The sequence below is a fragment of the Zalophus californianus genome, chromosome 7 (assembly GCF_009762305.2).
Source record: "Zalophus californianus isolate mZalCal1 chromosome 7, mZalCal1.pri.v2, whole genome shotgun sequence".
Taxonomy (NCBI): domain Eukaryota; kingdom Metazoa; phylum Chordata; class Mammalia; order Carnivora; family Otariidae; genus Zalophus; species Zalophus californianus.
The window spans coordinates 71457771-71479483 of record NC_045601.1 but is presented as its reverse complement, the minus strand read 5'-3'; the positions used below and the strand labels follow the sequence as shown (position 1 = coordinate 71479483).

The 21713-nt window shown below is 37.0% G+C and overlaps 1 protein-coding gene across 4 annotated transcripts in view; it reads left to right on the top strand.

Annotated features, from left to right (window-relative positions):
- ORC3 (origin recognition complex subunit 3) overlaps positions 1-19948 on the top strand; it is a 59729-nt gene extending 39781 nt beyond the window's left edge. For 3 of the 4 annotated variants that reach the window (XM_027601097.1, XM_027601094.1, XM_027601098.1), the window contains 7 exons: positions 9180-9313; positions 12434-12510; positions 13416-13516; positions 16753-16894; positions 18055-18171; positions 18878-18957; positions 19523-19948. In XM_027601097.1, coding sequence (XP_027456898.1) covers positions 9180-9313; positions 12434-12510; positions 13416-13516; positions 16753-16894; positions 18055-18171; positions 18878-18957; positions 19523-19628 — 757 coding nt within the window. In that variant the 3' untranslated portion in view covers positions 19629-19948. Of the gene's footprint in view, positions 1-9179; positions 9314-12433; positions 12511-13415; positions 13517-16752; positions 16895-18054; positions 18172-18877; positions 18958-19515 lie in introns of all 4 variants that reach the window. The other variant, XM_027601096.1, reaches the window with a different exon arrangement.
- Positions 19949-21713: the final 1765 nt, after the last annotated feature.

Below are 21713 nucleotides of genomic sequence, written 5' to 3'. Positions count from 1 at the left end.
TTCTGCCACAACACTGATTTCAGTACAGATTAGTGCTTCTCAGAGAATAGATTAGTGCTTGTCAGAGGTGGGGGGGTGGGCAAAATGCATGAAGGTGGTCAAAGGGTACAAACTTACAGTTAGAGAGTAAAGAAGCCCTGGGGATGTAATGAATAGTATGATGATTATAATTAATAATATTGTACTGCATACTTGAAAGTTAAGAGAGTAGATCTTAAAAGTTCTCATCACAAGAAAAAATGTATAACTGTGTGTGGTGGTGGATGTTAACTTCATTCCACAATATATACAAGTACCAAATCATTTATGCTGTACACATTAGACTAATATGTTTATTATATCAAGTTTTTAAATTTTTATTTTTTTAAGATTTCATTTATTAGAGAGAGAGCTCACAAGTAGGGGGGAGGAGTAGAAGGAGAAGCTCCCTCAGCAGGGAGCCTGACACAGGGCTCAATGCCAGGACCCTGGGATTATGACCTGAGCCAAAGGCAGACACTTCACCAACTGAGTCACCCAGGTGCCCCTAATTATCTCAATTTTAAAATGTACTTACAAGGTATTTGTAATGGGGGGAAATGTCATGTATTCGTGGGTAGGAAAAGACTTAGAGAATTTTGTATCACAGTTATTTTTAAAATGTGTGCAAGAGACATTGATGTGCATGTGGGAAGCATGCAGGTATGTCTTTATAATAGGTCATAATTTGACATGAGTGCATTGGTTCCACATGTCTTCCATAGACTTTCTTCTTTCAGTCAACTCTTGGAGCATGAAGACCACATCCCTATAGAGGATATGAGTTGGTTTTCACTCAAGCATGTATCATTATATAAGGATATATTTCACTTAAAACACCATTTGGGAACAGGAAGTGGTAAAAATGATGCTAACCCAGCAGTGAGCTAGGTGAGTACCCTGGGCTTTTTGTGGTCAGCTGTGAAACCACAAGGGGAAAAATTTACCTTTCTGTTGGAGAAAATGTCTAAATAGCTATCTAGAAATTAAACACTTGACCGAGAATTTTTCAGACTTTTGAAATTCAAAAATCCTTGCTTCGGTAATAAGGTTTTAAGGGTTGATAAAAGTCCTAAGAGTCCTTGACTTACAGGAACACGATGGAACAGCTGGACCAGAATACTGCAGTCTCACATCAGTTGCCGTGGATTGCTAGGGCAGTGATTCTTGGGTTGAGGGTAATGAGAAGTATGCCTGTCTTCTTAGGGAATTTATTCTGCCCCTCGCCCCATAATTAAGAATTACTCACCAAGGATTATCTCATTTTCTTCCAAATAAGGAAACCAGAGGCAGAAACATTGAGTGACTTTCCTGCAGTTGACAGAGCTGTAATTTAAATCTGAATCTTCAAAGTCAAGTCCATTTTTCAGCCCTATTCCAATTATTTGAGAGGTAGTATAAAAGGTAATTTCTGTAGGTTTGTGGCCAGTAGTCCATGTCAGAACATACCACAGATACTAAAGTGAACCAGCCAAGCAAGCTTCTGTGGACTCAAAACCCCCGTCCTACCCTGACACGAGGCATCTTGGCACAGAGTGTAGACCTATAAATGAAAGGAGCCACAGTGTCTAGTCTGCTTATCCCAAGTGTAACCTTATGAGTTTGCTATAGAAACAGATTTGTAAATTGAAGTTGATTGATAGCTGAAGGAATTTACTTTAGGCTAAAAGAAATTACTCGGATTTCTGAGTCAGGCTTTTGAGTTAAACAGTAATATATTAGCAGGTCAACTCAGCTTTCATTGAGTTAAAAAAAAAATGACCCAAGTAATAATATCAACATTTGATCACTTTAGCTTAGTTCAAAGAGACTAGAGATTTGGAATCTAAGTAAGGCATTCTTTTCTGACTTTGTAGATCAACTTTAGATGAGGTTTAAAGATCTAGTCAAGAAAAAGAGCACAGCTGCACAGTCTATGCAGTGCTTCCTAAATAGCATAATTTAACTTCTGATGATCAAGACTTGTCCATGTAGAAGACTGTACAGTTAAAATATAATTTCTTTCTTAGAACAAGGATTGCTGGTCCTGAATTTGCGTCACAGGAGGTCCTCCACGGTCATCTGTACACTTGGGATAAAATCAAACAGCTGAATTGTTGAAGCTCATCCTGTAGCAAAAGATAGTGATAGTCATGGTTTTTACAGTACTGATTTTCAGGCCTTAGTGTGCATAAGAATCAGCAGAGGTATATTAAACATGTATACTTTTGCCTTCTCCCCAGAGATTCTGAATCTCTTGGGAACCTGGGTGGTGGGTAGAAGGCATCTGCATTGAACAAGCACTCCACCACATTTGGACAGGTAATCAGTCCAAACGACCACACTTGGAGAAACACTGTTCTAGAAAATAAAGGGGAGTAAGAAGAGAGTACACAAAATTGAGGAAAAAATAAAGCCATCAAAGGAAAAGAAAAGGCTTTATTGGTGGAGGAGCTGGATGGCTTGAGGGAGGTGATCTCAGATTGGTTCTGAAACTGAAACCAGGTATTCCACTGCTAATAGTGAGTAGTTTTTTATCTCAATAGACAAGATCTGAAATTTTAAGTTTTTTTTTTTTAATCAAACATTTAGTGCCTACTGTTTTCTGCTAGACAGTGAACAGGTAGCTAAGAAATGTTACTTTAAAAACTCAGAAATCGCAGGGGTGCCTGGGTGGCTCAGTCGGTTAAGCGTCTGTCTTTGGCTCAGGTCGTGATCCCAGAGTCCTGGGATCGAGCCCCACGTTAGGCTCCTTGCTCAGTGGGGAGTCCACTTCTCCCTCTGCTCCTGCTTGTACTCTCTCACTCTCTCTCCTTTGCTCTCGCTCTCAAATAAATAAAAATCTTTAAAAAATAAAATAAAATAAAAAAACAAAAACTCAGAAATTGCTAATCAAATTTAACTTGACAGCTTTTTTCTTTTAAAAAGAAATATATAAGATATATATGATATATAAAAATTTAAAAGTAGATAGTGCATCAATATGTATATATATTAGTTCACTAAAGTTGTTTCTAACCATATAACTTAATTTATTCGTTTTGACATACAGAGAAGAGCATGGTTTCCACAAAGGGCACTATAACTTCTAAGCACTCCCCTACCTGAACCAATTTGTCGGTAGAGAAACTGTTGCGCACTAAGGCCTGAGGTCATGAAACTATCAGTTCATGGCCATTGCCTTGTTCATCCATTCTAAAAGGTTTTTTAAATGCTTGATATATGGAGCCACTGATCTAATTACAAAGATGACCCTAGTTCTTACCTGCACTGAATTTTGGTCAAGTGAGAGATTAAGGTGGACAGGTAGGCACTTAGAATACAGAGTAGTAAGTGCTGTGATGGGTCAGGTCTCAGGTGCTAAGGAACCAACAGGCTGGACAGTGAACCTCTGCTGAGGAGGTCGAGCCGTTTCTCAGAGGAAGTAGCATCTAACATGAAATATCACGGTTTAGGAGGAATTAAGCATATTTTTGGCTTTTGTTTCACTTGTTACCATAGCGAATGCTTTGTTGTGTTGTCTTTGAAGAAAATAATCTCTGTCATGGTTTTTTTGGTAAGCTTTTTTGTTTTCTTCTAGTCTTTATTGATATATTTGCAGGATAGAGTTTTTGAATATTTTTAAAAGCTGATTAATGAAAATGTCTGTTTAAAACCTGAGAACTCATTATTTAGGGGATTTTTGCATTAGCCATGAATTGACCAGTTTCTCCTCATTGCCTGTTCTCAAGCAGACATTTATATAATCAGTACTTAACCAGGAATTATTGGCTTTCTGCATGATGAAGCAGAACACTCCATTGCCCTGCAGGATGATTGTTTTTATTTTATTTATTTATTTATTTATTTATTTATTTATTTATTTATTTATTTATTTTAGGATGATTGTTTTTAATGATTGCTAAATGATTCCCTTTCTGGCTTAGTTAAGGAAACTTTTTTTTTTTTTATGACAACCCATAAAGCTTTTAACACATAAAGTATCACAAGCCTTTTTTGAATCATTTACCTGATGGTGATAAAAGTCACGTAATCAGGTTGGTTAAAGATAAATAGCTCTTTTTCAGCATTAATGTGACCTATCCTAATGTGCTTTTTCCTTTCTCTTTCTTTAATCTAGTGGGGTGGCTTTCATACTTTTTAATTTTGATATTTTCTTTTCAATTTTATTCTATTTCTTTTAAAGCTAAATGCTAAATGGGATCTGCCAGAATTCAAAAGCATTGTCACACTGTCTCCAGTTCCTCTCTTACTCTCTTTTTAACTGATTTGGTTTTTACACTCTGTTAATAAACTACTTTGATCAAGGTCACCGGTGACCTTCATGTTCCTAAATCTGATGGTCAGTTCTGCATCTTCATTTATGTTAACCTATTATCAGCATTAACGCAGTTCATCAGTCCTTCCCTTAGTGACGTTCAGGACCCGGACACTCGGTTTTTCTCCCACCTGGATGCATGCTCCTTCTCAGGCTTCCTCGGTGGTTTCTCTTCTCCCTGCCACCTTAACATTACAGTGCACCAGGGCTTAGTCGAAAGCCCACTTTGCTTCTGACTGGCAGACTCTTACTCCAGGTACCTATTTAACGTCTCCACTTGCATATCTAAAATACATCTCAAAGTGAACTTAGAATCGTCCAGGTGTCTTTTTATCCTTCTCATTATGGAAAGCCAAAAACTTGTCTAAGTCACTGTCCTCTCTCACCTGGAAAATTGCAGAATTGGTTTCCCTGGCTTCATACATGTTCCCCTACAGGTTTTTCTCAAAACCACCGTCAGCACAATCCTTTTTAAAATATATGCCATTCCTTTGCTCAGAACTCTCCACTAACTCCCCTTTCACTCAAGAGTAAAAGCCACAGTCTATACAATGACCCTACATGATCTAGCCCTGCATCGCCTCTCTCTCATTTCGTTTCCTACTACTTGGTCTCTCTTTCCACCTCAGCCATCTTGGCCTCCTTGTTTCTGAACATGCAGACATACACTAAGTGTAGGACCTTTGCATGCATTGTTTTCTCCGCCAGATACTTCCATAGCTAACTCTCTCACCTCATTCACGTGTTTGGTCAAATGTCATCTTCTCAGTGAGGCCTAATAATCATTTTAAAATTGAAACCCACCTACTCCTCCCCAACCTTCCTCCCCCTTAATTCTACTCAATACTTTCCTATAATACCAATTCTTAGCATATATATAGTATTATGAGGCAGATAGATACTGTTTGTTGTCTGCGCTCTACCCCCTTACCCCCCAGCCTTGCTAGAACATAGGTTTCATGAAGATGGGTTTTGTTTGACTGAGATGTACCCCAAATGCCTAGAACAGTGCTCGTATGTAGTAGGCATTTAATAAGTGTTCACTGAAAGAAGGAAGGAAGGAAAGGAAGGAAGGAAGTGGTTTCATGACTTAATAATTGAAACGCATTTTGAAAACTCAAGTTTGAAAAATGCTGGTCTAGTGGCTAGACTCAATCCTTAATTTTCTATTTGGGGTGCTAGTATATATTAACAAAACTTGGGGATAAATTTTCATTTTTTTAGGTTTAGTTTTGTTCAGTTTGGTTTGGTTTGTTCAGAGTGCTTGTTGGAGTCATTCTAATAATAATCTGATTGAAAACATAACAGTGCTTTTCTGATATTACCATTTGTGTTCTATAGCTTTGAAGGCCGTCATTTACTGTTAGCAGTTTGCACTTTCAGATTTTTTTAGGCACAAACAGGTATTAAATCATACTATATATGATGTTCCACAATTTGGATTTTTGTGGAATTTGGTTGGTTTTTGTTGTGGTAGTTATTTGTTTTGCACCTAAATATTCTACCATGGACACTGTGTCTTGAGATGCAGTACATGGATGCCAAGCCAGACTTGGTTCCGATCAATTTGGTAATTTGTCAGTTACCAGACTCTAGACAAGTTACTTGAATTTTCTGTTTCTCCGTTTCCTCATTTCTTAACATGGGAATAATAATAGTAACTACATCATACAGTGTAGTAAAGATCAAATGCCACCAAAGCACATGTGTGTGCATATAAACGTTAGCCTTCATCACTAGTATCACTTCATTGTTTATCACACCTACATAATATCCCCCATTTTGGAAAATGTAATATTTTATTTAATCAGTTCCTGGTTTGATACGTATTTAGGTTCGTTCTTATTCTTCACCGTTACAGTAGTCACCAAGGGTGAATGGTTTGGTACATTTGTATAATTATTTCCACAAAATACATACAGACTTTCTGGGTCTAAAAGAACAGTATTTTTCCAAGGTATGCTTGTGCCAACAATATATCAGTATTTGTTTCCCCACGCTCTTGCTCATGCTAGATATTACCAGGCTTAAATATATTTCTTTTCTTCTAGTATCTTATGATTGATGGACTAGTTCTTTCCCCAACCCCCATGTCATACTCGCATTTTTATTCTGTAGTAATCTCTTTTTTTCAAACTAGTTATTTCTAGTACATCCCATCTTTTCCCCATTGATTAGAAATGCTATGGGATCAAATTCCCAAATATTCCTCAAGCTCTTTATAGACTCTTATTCTCACTATTGCCTGTCCATTCCTATAAAGTACCGTCTGATTTTAATCGCTGTATCTTACACCTTTTGGTATATACATAGCCCTACTACACACACTTAAGTATATATACATTGTTCCCCTTTTTTAGGAACGATTATTTTTCCAGATAAGTTTTAGAATAATTTTATTGGGTTTTAAACAAATACCCTCTGGAATTTTGTTTCAAAAAGTGTTAAAGGTATAGATTAATTTGGAATGAATTTGTATCTGTACAATATTTGGGGTTAGAACTTAAAAATGCCCTTTTATTCAGGGCTTTCATTTTTTGATATGTCTTACATATTTGTTGTAAAGTATATTGCTGTGTTTTCTATAGTTTTTGTTGTCATTTTGAACGTGCTCTTTTCCATTACATAGTTTAATATAAGATGGATTACATGTACATGTAAGACATTAACACAAGGTGTATGTGTATACGTGTCTTACATCTACGCATCCTTAACCTTACAGTCACATCATATGCAAATAATAAATTTCATCTTCCTTTCTAATGTTTGTACCACTGCTTTTTTCTTAATTTGTTGTAGCAGTTAGACTGTAGAATGATGTTAGATAGTAGTGATGATAGCAGGTATATGTTAATTCTGTGTATGTATAATTTAATTGAAAAACTTTAATTAATGACTTTTATTGTGTTGATCACATTATTAGCTCTAACGAGCCTTACTTCAAGTCTTGTTTTGTATTAAACCAGAGAGTACTTGGGAAAGTGTAAGATCTTTTGCTACTCCAGAAACTACAAGAACATCATCTTTGGCTAATAATAATAAAAAGAGTAGTAACTCTGAATTCCTAGAAGTTTACATCTGAAGTGAAGGATCTGCCCTATCTAAGCAAATGCCATGTTAAAAGTTCTGACTATAAAGTTTGATTTCAAAATTACATGACAGAATGCCATTTTTTCTTGTGCCCTGAAAGTGAGTAATAGGCTGGGCTGTGCCTACCTGGAGACTCAGTTTTCTAAGCTGCAAACAGATGCCAGGTGTGGCTGCCTGCAGCCTGGGCCACTGGTTCTCCGGGTGCTGCCCATGTGAGTGAGTTCCGCCTCAGCCTCTGCCCCTCCCAGCAGGCCCGTGCCAGTGAGTCCTTGGACCTGGGAAATGCTGATCTTGGCTATTTGAGTAGGGCTAAAGGTTAGGTATAACCGATTGTTCAAGTGTATCTGACTTTATGTTAACTCTCAACAGTTTAACTCCATCTGGGCAATAGAAAGCCAGACATTTTAAATAATGTCAAATGTAATCAAGAATTAAATGTGTTGGCTTAGTTTTCTTTGATCTATTAGTTGCCTTTCATTCCCAGATAGATTACTAATACTTTGGATAGATATTTTATTGTTGTGGAAGGAGGAAGAGAAGATTTTATACTTTTTCGTAAAACTAGGCAAAAGTTTACTTTTGTCCACCCCTACCTACCAGTTTCCATATTTATTGGGTGTTTGACATTTTTTTTAATTTTTAGGTTTGGGTTTAAATTTTAGTTGAAGTAACCAGCTTAATTTCTCAGCAGTCTTAGTCTACTTAGCTTTATAGCTTTTAGCTAACTTAGTAATATTAGTATTTTCCCCAGGTTTTTTATTATGAAAAATGTCAAACCTAAGATGGTTATCTTGCAGAATGGCCCGCATTCTGTATTTGAGTGTTCCTTCATGACTAATGTAAGAACTTATAATCATCATAGTCTTCATTACATAGGTCCATTTGCTGAGAATAATTTTTATACTTGTGTCATGGCACTGAGTAATTACTAATATTGACCTGATTCCATTTCATTCTGTTACTGAATATGATCTTAGTGGAGAGATCCTATAAGTAATGGTTCTGAGAACAGGATCCTAATTTTAGAAGATCTGTGTTCTTTCCATTTCTAACAAAGATCTCCTCTGTGGCCTTGAATAGTTATACAACCATTCCACCTGTGCTGTAGAAAACATGGAGAATTGCTTACCTCTTTTAAAGTTTAGTGGATTTACTGACTGATGTTCATAAAGCCCCATAGAAGATATAAAATATAGCTAAAATGGTAATAATTAGAGAAATGATTGTGATTTTTTTTTTTTGATGCTTTCAAACAAGCTTTTGTTTAGCCTATGTGTTATATCCTCAGCAGACATTCTGTGTCATATTTAGATCTGAAGGAGAGGGACACTAACTTTAAATGCCTACTGGGTTTTAAGCACCGTGCTAGAGTCTGCAAATGCATCTTATTTAATTTTTAAGCCTCCATCTAACCTGTGAGATATGTGAATTCTTATTTCCATTTTATGGACAAGGAAACCAAGGGTCAGAGGGGTTTAGTAGCTTGCTCTGTATTACAAACGTAGTGTACGTGCTGCCATCAGGCTGTGAGCACAGAGCTCTGTACGTTTTGGAGCTCTGTACATTTTCTAAGTTGAGCTTCATCATGAGAACTTTTTAAAATACTTCTGAAATGTCACGTATGTTGAAGAAGCTCTCTTCCCCCAAAGTTGGTAGCTACTAGTGAAGAATTTATACCATCTTCATCGGACCAGAAACATTTAATATGCAGTGTTTTTTTAAGTATATTAATTTTCCAGTTACAGTATATCTTCTGTCATTGATTCTGTTCTAGGATGTTGGCAAAGGATGATCTGATGACCATTCTTCAGAAATGTTTCCAGGTTTTTAAGTCCTCTTCTGAAAAGCAGCTTGGGAGCACAGCAAAGAGAATAGAGGAGTTTCTGGCCCAGTTTCAGAGTCTTGATGGTGAGAATATGATATCTTGCCAATTCTACTGGCTATGACAGTCATTTAAATAAAATAACATGGAAAATCCCACTTTCTGATGTTTCAGAGATGAAGAGATAAGTAGTCGATGGTCAGTCAGCATACCAATCCTCAGAATATCGTATCTTGACCATCACAAATAAGACAAATGGTTCTCTTCCAGATTTGGTTTAAACAGTGAAAATCATCAAATGGGCAAGAGAAAAAATTTTTCTCCCAGATGGACAGTTTAGAGGGCTTGCTTACCTTTTAAAAACAAAGGCAACAAAAAGAAATCAAAAAGATTGGAGAGAGTAGCAGGGCATCATAATTAAGGACTCCTTTTACATGTTTTTTTCTTAAGTATTTCATCAAGTTCTTTATAGATTTCAAAAACACTGCATAAATCATTTGTAAGCCTGAAAAATTAATAGCTGTGAACCACTTTCACAGCAGTGAGGCTCATTGGTATGCTGATTACCAAAATATACATGAGGTTGGCTTTAATCGGATTTATAAAAGCTGGAACCTTTCAGTCCTAAATGAACTGAGGTAGCCTGGCATTCCCCAGTGTTGGAGTCTTACACTTGCCTTGATTTTTGCCTGACTGCCACGCCGTCACTTCTGTTTGCTGAGTGCAGGGGTAGCCTGACTGTGTATAGGTAGCCATGTTCTGGTTTCTGATGCACCATGGATTGATGCTGATCGTTCACTTTTCATGGGCTCTTCTCTTGCTCTTGTTCTAGCACTAAAGTATGGTATTCTTTTGGTAAAACAAACAAAACGAATGTGCACCCTTTATTTCCCCCTATTTAGGGAAATTGTAGTTTGGGAGGTTGGGGGAAAGAGGCAGCTTGGTATGTAAGCACATAGATGGGACAATGGCATGGTGAAAATATTTCACTTAGAATGTCTGTATCAATCAATCCTTTCTATGTTTGGCAAGTGTTCCTTTGTCTTGAAAATCCTTTAGATGAAAGGAAAATGCTTTTGCTGAAATCCCTCCGTATCTCTCCACAGCTGCAATGCTAGGTACCTGATGAGTGCTTAGTGGAAGATGAAGAGACAGTTCACTTGCCTGGAGTGACATGAGTTAGCCAGAATGAGTTAGTACAGTAGTAAGGGGGTTTGCTTCAGGTTATTTGTAGGCATTGCTCTTTTGCACTACAGCTTGAGCTGAACCACTTTTCAAGTCATAAAATTTTAAAGAACTAGAAGTCAGTATCATAGAAATCATTTAGTTCAGTTACAAACAGAAACTAAAGCCCAAGAAGAGAATGTAACTTGCTCTAGATCCCACAGGTAGCTAGTGCTAGCACTCAGGCTAGAACCCACCTCTCAAGCCAGCTCATTGTTGATTTTTCTCTCATTCATAATTTAAATGCCTCTTAAAAAAAAAAAAGATTTTATTTATTTATTTGACAGAGACACAATGAGAGAGGGAACACAAGCAGGGGGAGTGGGGGAGGGAGAAGTAGCCTCCCCTTGAGCAGGGAGCCCAATGTGGGGCTCGATCCCAGGACCCTGGGACCATGACCGGAGCCGAAGGCAGACACTTGAGGACTGAGCCACTCATTTGCCCGGATAATTTAAATGCCTCTTAACTGTGGTCACTGAGTGAAGGGACACCCTTAAGGACATAAATTAGGTAAAAGGCTTAATATAAGTAAATTAGGTAAATTTCAATCTTTTACAAAATTGGACTTGGGTTTTTGTAAAATAAAACTTCAGATATTATAATAAATTAAGCTGGTGAAACAAATTCTGTGATGTGCTAAATAATAAAGGAATGCAGCTTTTAGAAATGGGAAGGTTGGAGATTAAGATCATTAACATTCGAAAGGTAAAGAACTTTACAAGTTGGGACAAAACCAGTGTCTTTTTTTTTTTTTAATTTTTTATTGTTATGTTAATCACCATACATTACATCATTAGTTTTGGATGTAGTATTCCATGATTCATTGTTTGTGCATAACACCCAGTGCTCCACGCAGAACGTGCCTTCTTTAATACCCATCACCAGGCCAACCCATCCCCCCACCCCCCTCCCCTCTAGAACCCTCAGTTTGTTTTTCAGAGTCCATCGTCTCTCATGAAAACCAGTGTCTTGAAGAAATATTTGTATTTCTCTATTCTCAGAATGACACACTGTTAATAATAAAGTGAAATTCAACCCCCCCCCATTGGACAAGTACAAATATTTGACTATATGCTATTTCTGGTTCCTTAACACTTAACTACATTTTACAGTCTGGGTTTAAAATTACATTTGGAGGGTTGATTAGGTCAGAGTGTCATATATCAGATTTATTTTTAAGGCTCTGCTATGTGTTAATGAAATGGGACAAAGAATTTACTAGATAATTTAATCTTAAGTTATATCTTTCTTGAACCAAAAATTATCCATAGTGAAGAAATTTATTGAGAACGATGCAGATTCTACAGCTGCATCCTCTTGTCTTAGATTTAGTCCAAATAAGTCATGTCAATATGAGGTTCCTAAAACCTGCCTTGCCTAGGAAAGGGTTTTTTAGAGCCTCATGCTCTCTAGAAGCACAGCTACACCTTTTACCAGATATGGTTTTCTGTCCCCTTTGCTAAAGAACTGTGGTGTACTTTGTATTAGTAGATTATTTCAAACCTTTTACACACTACCTTTTTCATACTCAAACAGCCTTGTGTCAAAAATAGTGAATTGGAAGGTTGAGGCCAGGTTTGCCAGGGCGTAAGTTTGTGTTGTTTACAGTCTTGGCATAATCAAAGGAATATAGTTTAAATTTGTTTTTTAAAAGCTATTTATAACAGCACAAAGGTTTGTAGCTCTTTGCTCTTGGCTTGTGGGATTTTTTATGTTTGTACTTTGTTTTGCTTGCATTGTGGTCATGTTTTTAAAATCCAGTAGCTGGTTTTTTGAAGCCATCTCTGCAGCATAATTTATGTAGTATTTATTGACCTTCAGCTTCTGGGAGCAATCATTTATTTGATGGAACCTTGATCCCTTGCCACATTGAAAAAAAAAAATAGGTGAAACTTTATTTCCCTTGGAGTAGTAGAAATACTTCTCTTTGACTTGAATGGATTTACCCTAGTTGCTGTATATTTTTTTTTATTAAAAATTAGAAGCCAAAGAAGAAGAAGATACTTCTGGGTCACAGTCAAAGGGGCTTCAGAAGACAGACCTCTATCATCTTCAGAAGGTAACTTTTCCTTCCAGCTGTATCCTGCCACTCCTTTTTTTCAGTGCGTGCTCTAGATTAGCTCTGCCTAAATGTTTCTGTTTTTATTTTTAAACCACAATCAGGAACAAAGCAGATTTTGTAACTCACTTATAACTTGAACATCCTGTTTATCTGATCCATTGCCATCCTCAGTCTGTATTTATGAAGTCTGGAATTTACTAGCCAACATAGGTGAAAACTGTTCCTTTGGCTAAAAGGAACAGAGAAAAAGAGAATAAACTCCTAGTAAGGAAAAACTGGGGACACTGTTGCAAAAAGGAATCTGATTATTTATCTGATGTATTTGTTTTTGTTTGATCAAATAGAGAAACCCAAAAGAGCCTAACCCATTAATTTTAGATACTTTTCTTGATTTTTTTAAAGCATATTCAGTATAGAGAGCAGAAAGTGGGCCACAGTACATCCAACATAATCTTTTTCAGATAATTCTAACTTTAGGATCTTGGTTGTCAAAATAAAGATCTTTCTTTGTATCACGATACCAAGTTATGATAAATGTAAACTTTCAAAGCAAGACAGAACACATTGAATTTATTCTGTTTAGATGGCCAAAGGCTAAGGTTTTTTTTTTTTTTTTTTTAAGTCTTTTTCTTAACTGAAGTAATGAGGTGTGGATTGTGGGTACTCTACCATGATAGCAATAAAGTGAGGTGTCCTTTTTCTCTTTCCCTGAAAATCCACTTGATATATATTTGAAGCAAGACACTCTGTAGAGATTCTTTCTAGACCTTAAAAATAAAAAATAAACAACCCGTTTTGATCTGGTTCTTACTCTACACATTCTGTGTATGGACCCAGCACTCCCCTGTGAGGAGTTTTCTGTTGCAGAATCACCAGAAAAAAATATGTTCTTTCATCCATAGTCCTTATTGGAAATGAAGGAATTAAGAAGAACAAGTAAGAAGCAGACCAGGTTTGAAGTACTGAGAGAAAAAGTTGTCAACTTCATTGACAGTCTGGTGAGGTGAGTCTGTTACTCTTAAAAAGCTACAAATCAGGCTGTTCTGTCAACAACACTGGGGTGACAGCTGCCCATAGCCAGTCCAGGGCACTTTCTCCTAGCTTGGGCTTTATGCTTTTCAGGGCCCTCCATCCAGCTGAGAATTGTAATTTTTGATTGATTTTTCATCCTTATTAAGGTGTCTGATCAAATTACTAGCTCAGTCCTTTACTGCCAGTTCAAGATCACAAATTTAAATTTGATCTAGTTCATTAGGCTGGAGTGGGGGGTGGGATGGGGGTGAAAACAGAAAGTGAGTGTCTTTTCCTGTTTCTAATAACAGTGTTTGCGTTGCACTTTATCCTTGCTTTGTCTTTGCTGGGAGTGTGCTGGATCTGGGCCAAGCCCAGAAGACAGAGCAGGCTAGCCGTAATGCCCTCTTTTATCCGGAGTAGAGGACTTCTAATTCTAAAGAATACCAGTGTAACTTATTATCAGCACTAAATTCGTGTTGAGAAATGTACGCATAGTAATTTAGAAGTCCATTAGCTCTGCCTATATTTTAAGATGATTCCTTTTTGGGAAACCCAAGTCATTCTAATTCACGGATTTCCTAAAAGACAGTTTTATGTAGGTGTATGAAATTACCCACCTAAAAGCTGCCTTTCAGGCAGTTGGGACATGCTATAGGGAAAAAGAAAAAGAGAAATGTGAAAAATAAAATGATTTAATCATTAAAAAATAGGAAAAAACTTATGTATCATTGCTTGTTTTTTTTTTTTAACAGTTCAAACAGCAGGCTAGGCACTGAATATAATCAAGTACTGAAAAGAACAGCTCAGTCACTGAAGACAGTAGTTTTCTGATAAGTTACCTATCCTCTTAAAAGTGAAAAGTTCCATTTTCCAGGACAGTGTGGGAACAGGGTCATTGTTCCTAATCACTGGGGAGAAATTACTAATGTCATGAAGGAAGTCCAGATGATCAACCAAGTGTGACAAAAGGAAGGTTAAAGTGAGAAATGTGTCATGTTACAAGTGATGCAATGCAATACTGAACTGACCTGACCTACTGGCCAGAATTGACCTTTTAGAATTCATACAGTTAACCTTGCCCTACTGGGCTTTCCTGTTCTGGTAGTTTCTTGCCCCAAGTATCTGACTCCTTTCTTTTACCAAATTGTGACCATTGCTATTGCTGAAAAAAATTATAGTGTGTTTTAGCGTAACTTCTAGGCCAAATGTCAGGTTCCTTTCTGAATTCCCACAAATCCCAAGTTACAGGCTCTGAAATCAAACAACCATTCCTAATTGTGTTTTACCTCTCTGAGAAGTTACTGAAATAAAGGTGAGGATGACTGATTGTGCTGTGTTGTGAAATCACAACGTTCTCCATACCGGGATTTACTGTCTTTATCAAGACTGACTATCCCCAGGGAGGAAGAGATTAGGATTGTAGCATGTTGGAGCTAGAAGAGACCTTCTAAGGAGTCATGTGGCCGCTAAAACCCAGAGTGAAGCTAGGACTCATGGAAAGTCACACAGTCCTGGTCTGCTGATGACCAGCAGAAGTCCCTCTCCATTGCTCCATACTTTCTCCAAGGGGGCCACATCACAGATGCTTGAAAAGAGCTTGGAGTCCTGGAGAAAATACGTTTGTTAAAGATAAATGTAAGCAATAGACTCCAAGAGACAGGGTTCCCAGTTTACCATGAGCAGCACTTGATGAAACTCCTGAGAATGGAGAATAAACGTGCTGCTTTCTACATTACTATTTTAGCCCTTGTTGATACTAAGTGGTCCCTACCCATTCCCTCAAAACCACTTCTCTTTTGTTTGTGAACTCTGATCTGAATCCAAAATGAGCACCATGCAGTGCTCTAGTGCTGGGCTCATTTCTGCTTATTTCCTCATTTGCAGTTGGCCAAAAATCTCATGTATGATATTTTGTCAACTAATGTAGCAGCTCAGTGTGAACAAAATACAGGCAGATACTTTATTTTGCCTCTGATCAAGGTTCTTCGAGGATATCCAGAAAGGCCTTTTGCCTCGGGAATTATCTGAATTTCTAAACATTAAAGATGTTAAAAAAGGAGAAGAGTACAAATGTGAGATGATTTTTCTGAAATTGACTGTGTCTGCTTACGTTGTTTGATTTCCAGTCCTTATTACATAGCAGGACTTCAACAGGGTCTTTTAATGACAGTCATTATAATGACTGGAGACAAACAGCCTGAGGTTGGTAGGGAGAGTTTATGGTCAAATTACAAATGGGTAGCTGGCTGGCTAGGGAGGCAGTTGATGTTACAAAACCCACGCCAGAGGCTACAGCTAAATTCACATACTCTTGAGTAAGAGGTTAGCAGTACTTAAGGTATGGAATGCTCATCCTTAGGGCAGAGTCAGAACCGAATGAATACTTTGCAAATGGTTTTACTCTGCTTTAACTCTGGGAAGGAGCAGGGGGCCAGGAGTTCTCTTGAGATGGGGAGATGTACATGGTTAATACCTTCTCCACTACCTTTCTTCCTCAAAGCCACTGTGAACTTTCTAATGCTTTATTTCCTAAGTTCAGATTTCATTAAAATTGGTTGTCATTTAACTCATAAATAGGAGGAAAAAACCAAGTTATAGTGGTTTGTCTAACTGAAATTTTAACGAACGATTTGCTTGTTTTCCAATATTCTGAAGCTAAAACTTAGCCTTTTCTGCCTTCTTAAAGTAAAATGTTAATTCTAACATATAAAAACCTTCCAGGTATCATTTCTATGAAACATATCAATTAAAACATTTTCTGTGAACCAAAAAGAATTTCCTACATTCTTAATCCCTCGTCTGAGGCCTGTATTTAAACACACTGTTGAGAGTTAAATGTCTGCTGTGGTAAGGAATGTGGCTATCTCAGTTTTCTAAATAATTACTTTAAGAAAGTATTCATTAATATTGTAAGAAATTCTACCTTTAAGGTTTTGAGCAGAAATATAACTTAGGAACATTTATTTGTTCCTAAAGGTTTAAATCAGAACTGAAATACAGTTTCTTAAACTCAAGTGAATATGAAAATTTTAAAAATTATATGGAAGAGGTAAAATTCTGAGTGAACCTGTACTATTCTGTTTGGCTTTGGTTTCATTTGTTTTGGTTATTGATTTTGCTTTTTAAGTTAATTGCTCTGTCTTCCACAGAGGATTGACAAAAATGTTATACTGAAAATAAATCTGTGCTTATCTAAGAGCGAATACCTTGTTTTGGCTGTTTCAGAGAGTATCTTCTGCCTCCAGAGACACAGCCTCTGCACGAGGTGGTATACTTCAGTGCCGCCCACACCCTGCGTGAACACCTAAACGCTGCTCCAAGAATCGCCCTCCACACTGCACTCAACAATCCTTATTATTATCTCAAGGTAAAAAGCAGATTCCTTACTCTGAAAGTTTAGTTCAGACCCCAGGCTTTATTTGCCACAAAAATACAATAAATTTGCAGTCTTAACTAGTGGGGAGTTGGTAGTGCAGGATTATACCTTTCAGGTTTTTTAAAAAAATTCTTTAGACTCCATAAAATCTATGAATGTTCCAGTGTCCCGGTTTCCTATTCCAAAATGGCACTCAAGCGAGCATGCTAAGTGCTATTACAAGAGAATACTGAGTAGGAAGATATAAATCAGTGGTTTTCAATGATGGTGGTAGTGGAGAGCTTGAATAATTTCATATTTAAAGCACAAAATATTTTTATTATATAAACCACAAATTTAAATTCTTCTCTTTAATGAGTAGGTCACAGAAGAGATCTGGTATATTTTAGTCGTCTTTGGGAGGATATGTTAAAATCTCCTGTGTATGTATGTGTGAGACACTTTCTCAGTAAGAACCATGGATTTCAAATAAATTAAAAAAACACTGATTGTTGGGGCACCTGGGTGGCTCAGTCGGTGAAGCGTCAATTCTTGGTTTCCTCTCAGGGTCCTGAGATTGAGCCCTTTGTTGGGCTCCACTCTCAGTGCAGAGTCTCCTTGAGGATTTCTCTCCCTCGGCCCACTGCCCACCTCCCCCAAATAAATAAATCTTTAAAACAAACAAACCTGATTGTTTTCATAGGGGTTAGTTAGGATCTGCAGCAACTGACAACATAGTCTTTTCTTTGAGAGCTAACGTACAGCCCTGGTAGTGATGTGTTGGTATTAATAGAGTGTAATGTGGCATTTTACTAAAAATTCCCAAGGAAGTCTCTAAACTTTTTATGGAAACAGAAATGCATTAGGGTCTCAGACATTAATAATGTATGATTAAAATGAAAAAAATAATTTGATTAAAATGAAAAATATGCTTTTCTTCTGATCCTGAGTATTCTTCTAATGACTAGAAGCTAAGGCGATTATGATGAACACCTAATCCTAAAACAAGAACTAGTTAACTGTTGGGGAGTAAATGCAGCTCACTAAATAAAGAAAACCAAAAAGACTCCATTTAACTGGCTTACTAAATTTAGTTTGGGGGTTCATTAATACCTGCTTTTGTTCCTAATCATTTCTAAAAAGTAGTCATCTTAGTTTACTATTGTTTTTAGAATGAAGCACTGAAAAGTGAAGAAGGCTGCATTCCAAATGTCGCCCCAGACATCTGCATAGCATATAAGCTGCACCTAGAGTGTAGCAGGCTAATCAACCTTGTGGACTGGTCAGAGGTAGGTCATGGGGAACAGAGTAAGCTGTTTATTTGTCTAACCATCTATGACAGTTCTAGGGTTTTTATACTTTTGGGACTTTAGAACTCATCTTTTTTTTTTTTTTTAATGCCCTGTTCTTTTGTTTGGAAAGCATAAATCACCTCATACTGTAAAATCCCCTCCAGAAAAGCAGGCTCAACAGTATCACGCCAAGTCCCCTGCACTCTAATTCCATACCCCTCAACCAAGCCAATTCTGCGTTCATGCCAGTTCAAAATAAGTACGTGATCTAACCCCACAGTTAACAGTAAGCAAAAGCTAAACAGTTTAGGTTGGTTCTGTTTTTCCACAAAACAAAGGGGTATTATATCACACAAAAAAAAAAAATCAGAATAACTATACAACAGATTTAGCAATCAGGAAGTAAAGAATACTTCGTAAGACAATGTAAGATTGTAGTTATTAAGATAATTTCTTTTCCATCCTCAGAAGAGTATTGTGAAGTTAACTGTTGAAGGACTTAACAGATGTCACCGTTTAAAAATATACATATTTGGCACCGTCTAAGAAGTTTTGAGAATCTGAAATTTGGTGTATTTAAAAAATATGCCAGCTATCAGCAGCAGCAGTGCTTGATCTGCCTGCCTTCGTACAGTCAGCAAGTGCAGTAAAAAATATTTGGCAGCGGTAGGTTTTTATTTTCTTCTGTCTTGTCTCTCAAAAGGCTTTTGCAACAGTTGTGACAGCTGCTGAAAAAATGGATGCAAATTCTATAACCTCAGAAGAAAGGAATGAAATTATCCAGTATCCTTTTAACAAACCAGTTTTGTAATGTCTGTGTATACGTAGAGTATTAAGTTTATAGTTTCTCTAGACCCACAATAGAGATTTATAAAGATGTTTTCCAAACAACCTTATTACTTGCTAATATTAACCATACCATCCCAGAATAACTTGTTTCACAAGTATCGATTCTGCATTTAATCTAAAATGAGACCAAATTAAAAAATTTGGTCTACAACTTCTATCAAGGTCATACACCAGAATTCAGCAAAAATGTCCAAAAACTGTCATTTTTGTAATTCTCTATTTTTCTACGGTAATTATGTACTTTTAGAATTTGAAGGGGAAGCAATTTTCCTAGTGTATGAAAAATCAGAATTAGGTAAGCGTTAGGTACTTTACCATTCATGTCTTAATGAAGATGGATTCTAATTCCATTTGATCTTTTCCAGTTAAGGGTTATGGTTTAATTTAGCATATGTATTTGAAATGTACTTCAGTTTAACAAGTGATGTTTTAACATTGAGATTTTAACTTCTTTGTCAAAAAATGTAAAGTGGTAAATTTCCTTAGCTATAGCCTTTAGTGCTCGGTTTATTAGAGCTGTTTCTGAACTAGAACTTTTAGGATTTATAAAACCCACCAAACAGAAGACTGACCATGTGGCAAGGCTAACGTGGGGAGGCTGCTAGAAAGCCAGTGAATGAAGCCAGAAGTACCACATAAAGCTTAAGAGAAAAAGGAGACCAGTCATATTTACATACCACCAGAAGACTGTTGGCAAGAAATGTGTAATCCCTGTGTGCTGTCTGATCAGAAAGTAGACTGTTAACCCCAAACAGGAATATATCAAAACACCTTTGGAGTACTTTAGAACCCAACAAATGACATGCTTACATTGTAACTAAAACCTCTCCCACATTATCACTGTAATTTTCATAGTCATTACTAAATTATAAATTGTTCTTGAGCACACATAGTTTATTATAATGGTAATAAATTCCTTTATCCAGGAGTATAAATTTGTTACAGTTGATTTAATATCACTCATTCCCGCTCCCCCAGTTTCTTGGACTGGCATTCCTTACTTTAGTAAATTGTGTAGTAAGATAAATATCCTACAGGTTGTTTCTCCTAGTGACTATATAGGTTCTAAAACCGCCTCTGCTGCCCCATTTTTTTTAATCTAAAAACTTAAAAAATCCCAAGCTCTTTGGCTTTATGCTTAAAGGCAGTAAATATTCTACTTTAGGATGACCCATCGTGGAGTTGTAGAGCCTTTAAGACCTTTACAAATCACATCTCAGTCTTGTAAAATCCAAATGAGGAAAAAAAGTAAAACCCAAATGAAATGACATCTGGATGGATCTCTTCCATGACAAGAACTCATCAAGACAATGAAACAAAGATACCCCCACGTTAATTATTTAACATTCTACTCTCAGAATTCTGGGACATATCTTTAAGAGTATTCACTAACTTATCAAAATTACCATGCAAATATGACCACAAGGAAAACATCCAAATTCAGTAAAAACTATCTTGGGTCACAAACGTTACTACTATGTAATTGTAGGCCTTTTGTGTGTGTGCTTTGATAGACCAAGAAGGAGCTGCCAATAAATTAGGAAAATCAGGCAAGCGTGGTATCTTGCAAGCCAACTGAAGAGGTTTCAAGGTCAAATGTTGATTAGATTTAACAAAGTGGAAATCATTTGTGGTTAATAGAGTAGTGGAGAAGTGTCTGTTAGGGAACATGTATGACCTAACAAATGTCCAAACTTATCACTAGTCCTGGGAAAGCCATACATGGTGTAATGTAATGAAGACCACAACATTATCTTGTACTCTTGCACAAAAGGTTTAAATAAAAACATTAGACCTAACTTTCAGTTATTACAGGGAGTTCAAACTGATATAAAAGGTTAAATTAATGACATCACAAACATTCAGTTAGGTAACAGTCTAGCTGTTCGAGTGAATCCTGCTTTAGGGAGAAAAAAAGCTGCAAATGACATTTGGGGAACAAATGGGAAAACCTAAATATGGACTGGATAATAAATTAGGTATTTTAAGTGGAATAATGGTATCAATATAGGAAAACCACCTTATTAGGAGATGAATCGTGTATGTTTTTTGAAAGTTAAAAATACATACGAAACAAATGGCAAGTTTTTCACTTTAAGTGGATCACTGGACTGTTCTTTTAGCTTTTCTATGAATTTTTTTTCCTAATAAAAGAAGATGGTTAAAAGAGGCAAGGGAGGACGATTAGAAAATTCTTGACTTTTACGTAAAATATAAAGGTTACAGAGCAGAAGAATATAGTAACTACAAGAGGGAATCACAGGATCAAGAGATTTTTTTTAAAAGACTTGCACAGGGTGGGGCAGAGGGAGAGAGAAACTCTAGGAGACTCCTTGCTGAGCTCAGAGCCCGACTCGGGGCTTGATCTCAAGACCCCAAGATCATGACCTGAGCTGAAGAAACGAGACACTTAACCAACTGTACCACCCAGCGACCCCTCAAGAGATTTTTTAATGGCGTGTTTACTGTGCTTTAGGGAATGATCTGGTAGAAAATGGATGCAGTATAGAGAAACGCTGTCTTTGGAAAGAGACAGGGGCTCCTTACCTAGGGCAAGTGTAGGAGCAGAGAATTGCAGAGCCATGTCTAGGAATAGACAAGGGACAGGCCCTTAGGTGCTTTAGGAGAATATTTGCTTATTAACACCAGTTACTGTATAATTTTGAAGTAAGGGATTAAAGAAAACCCAA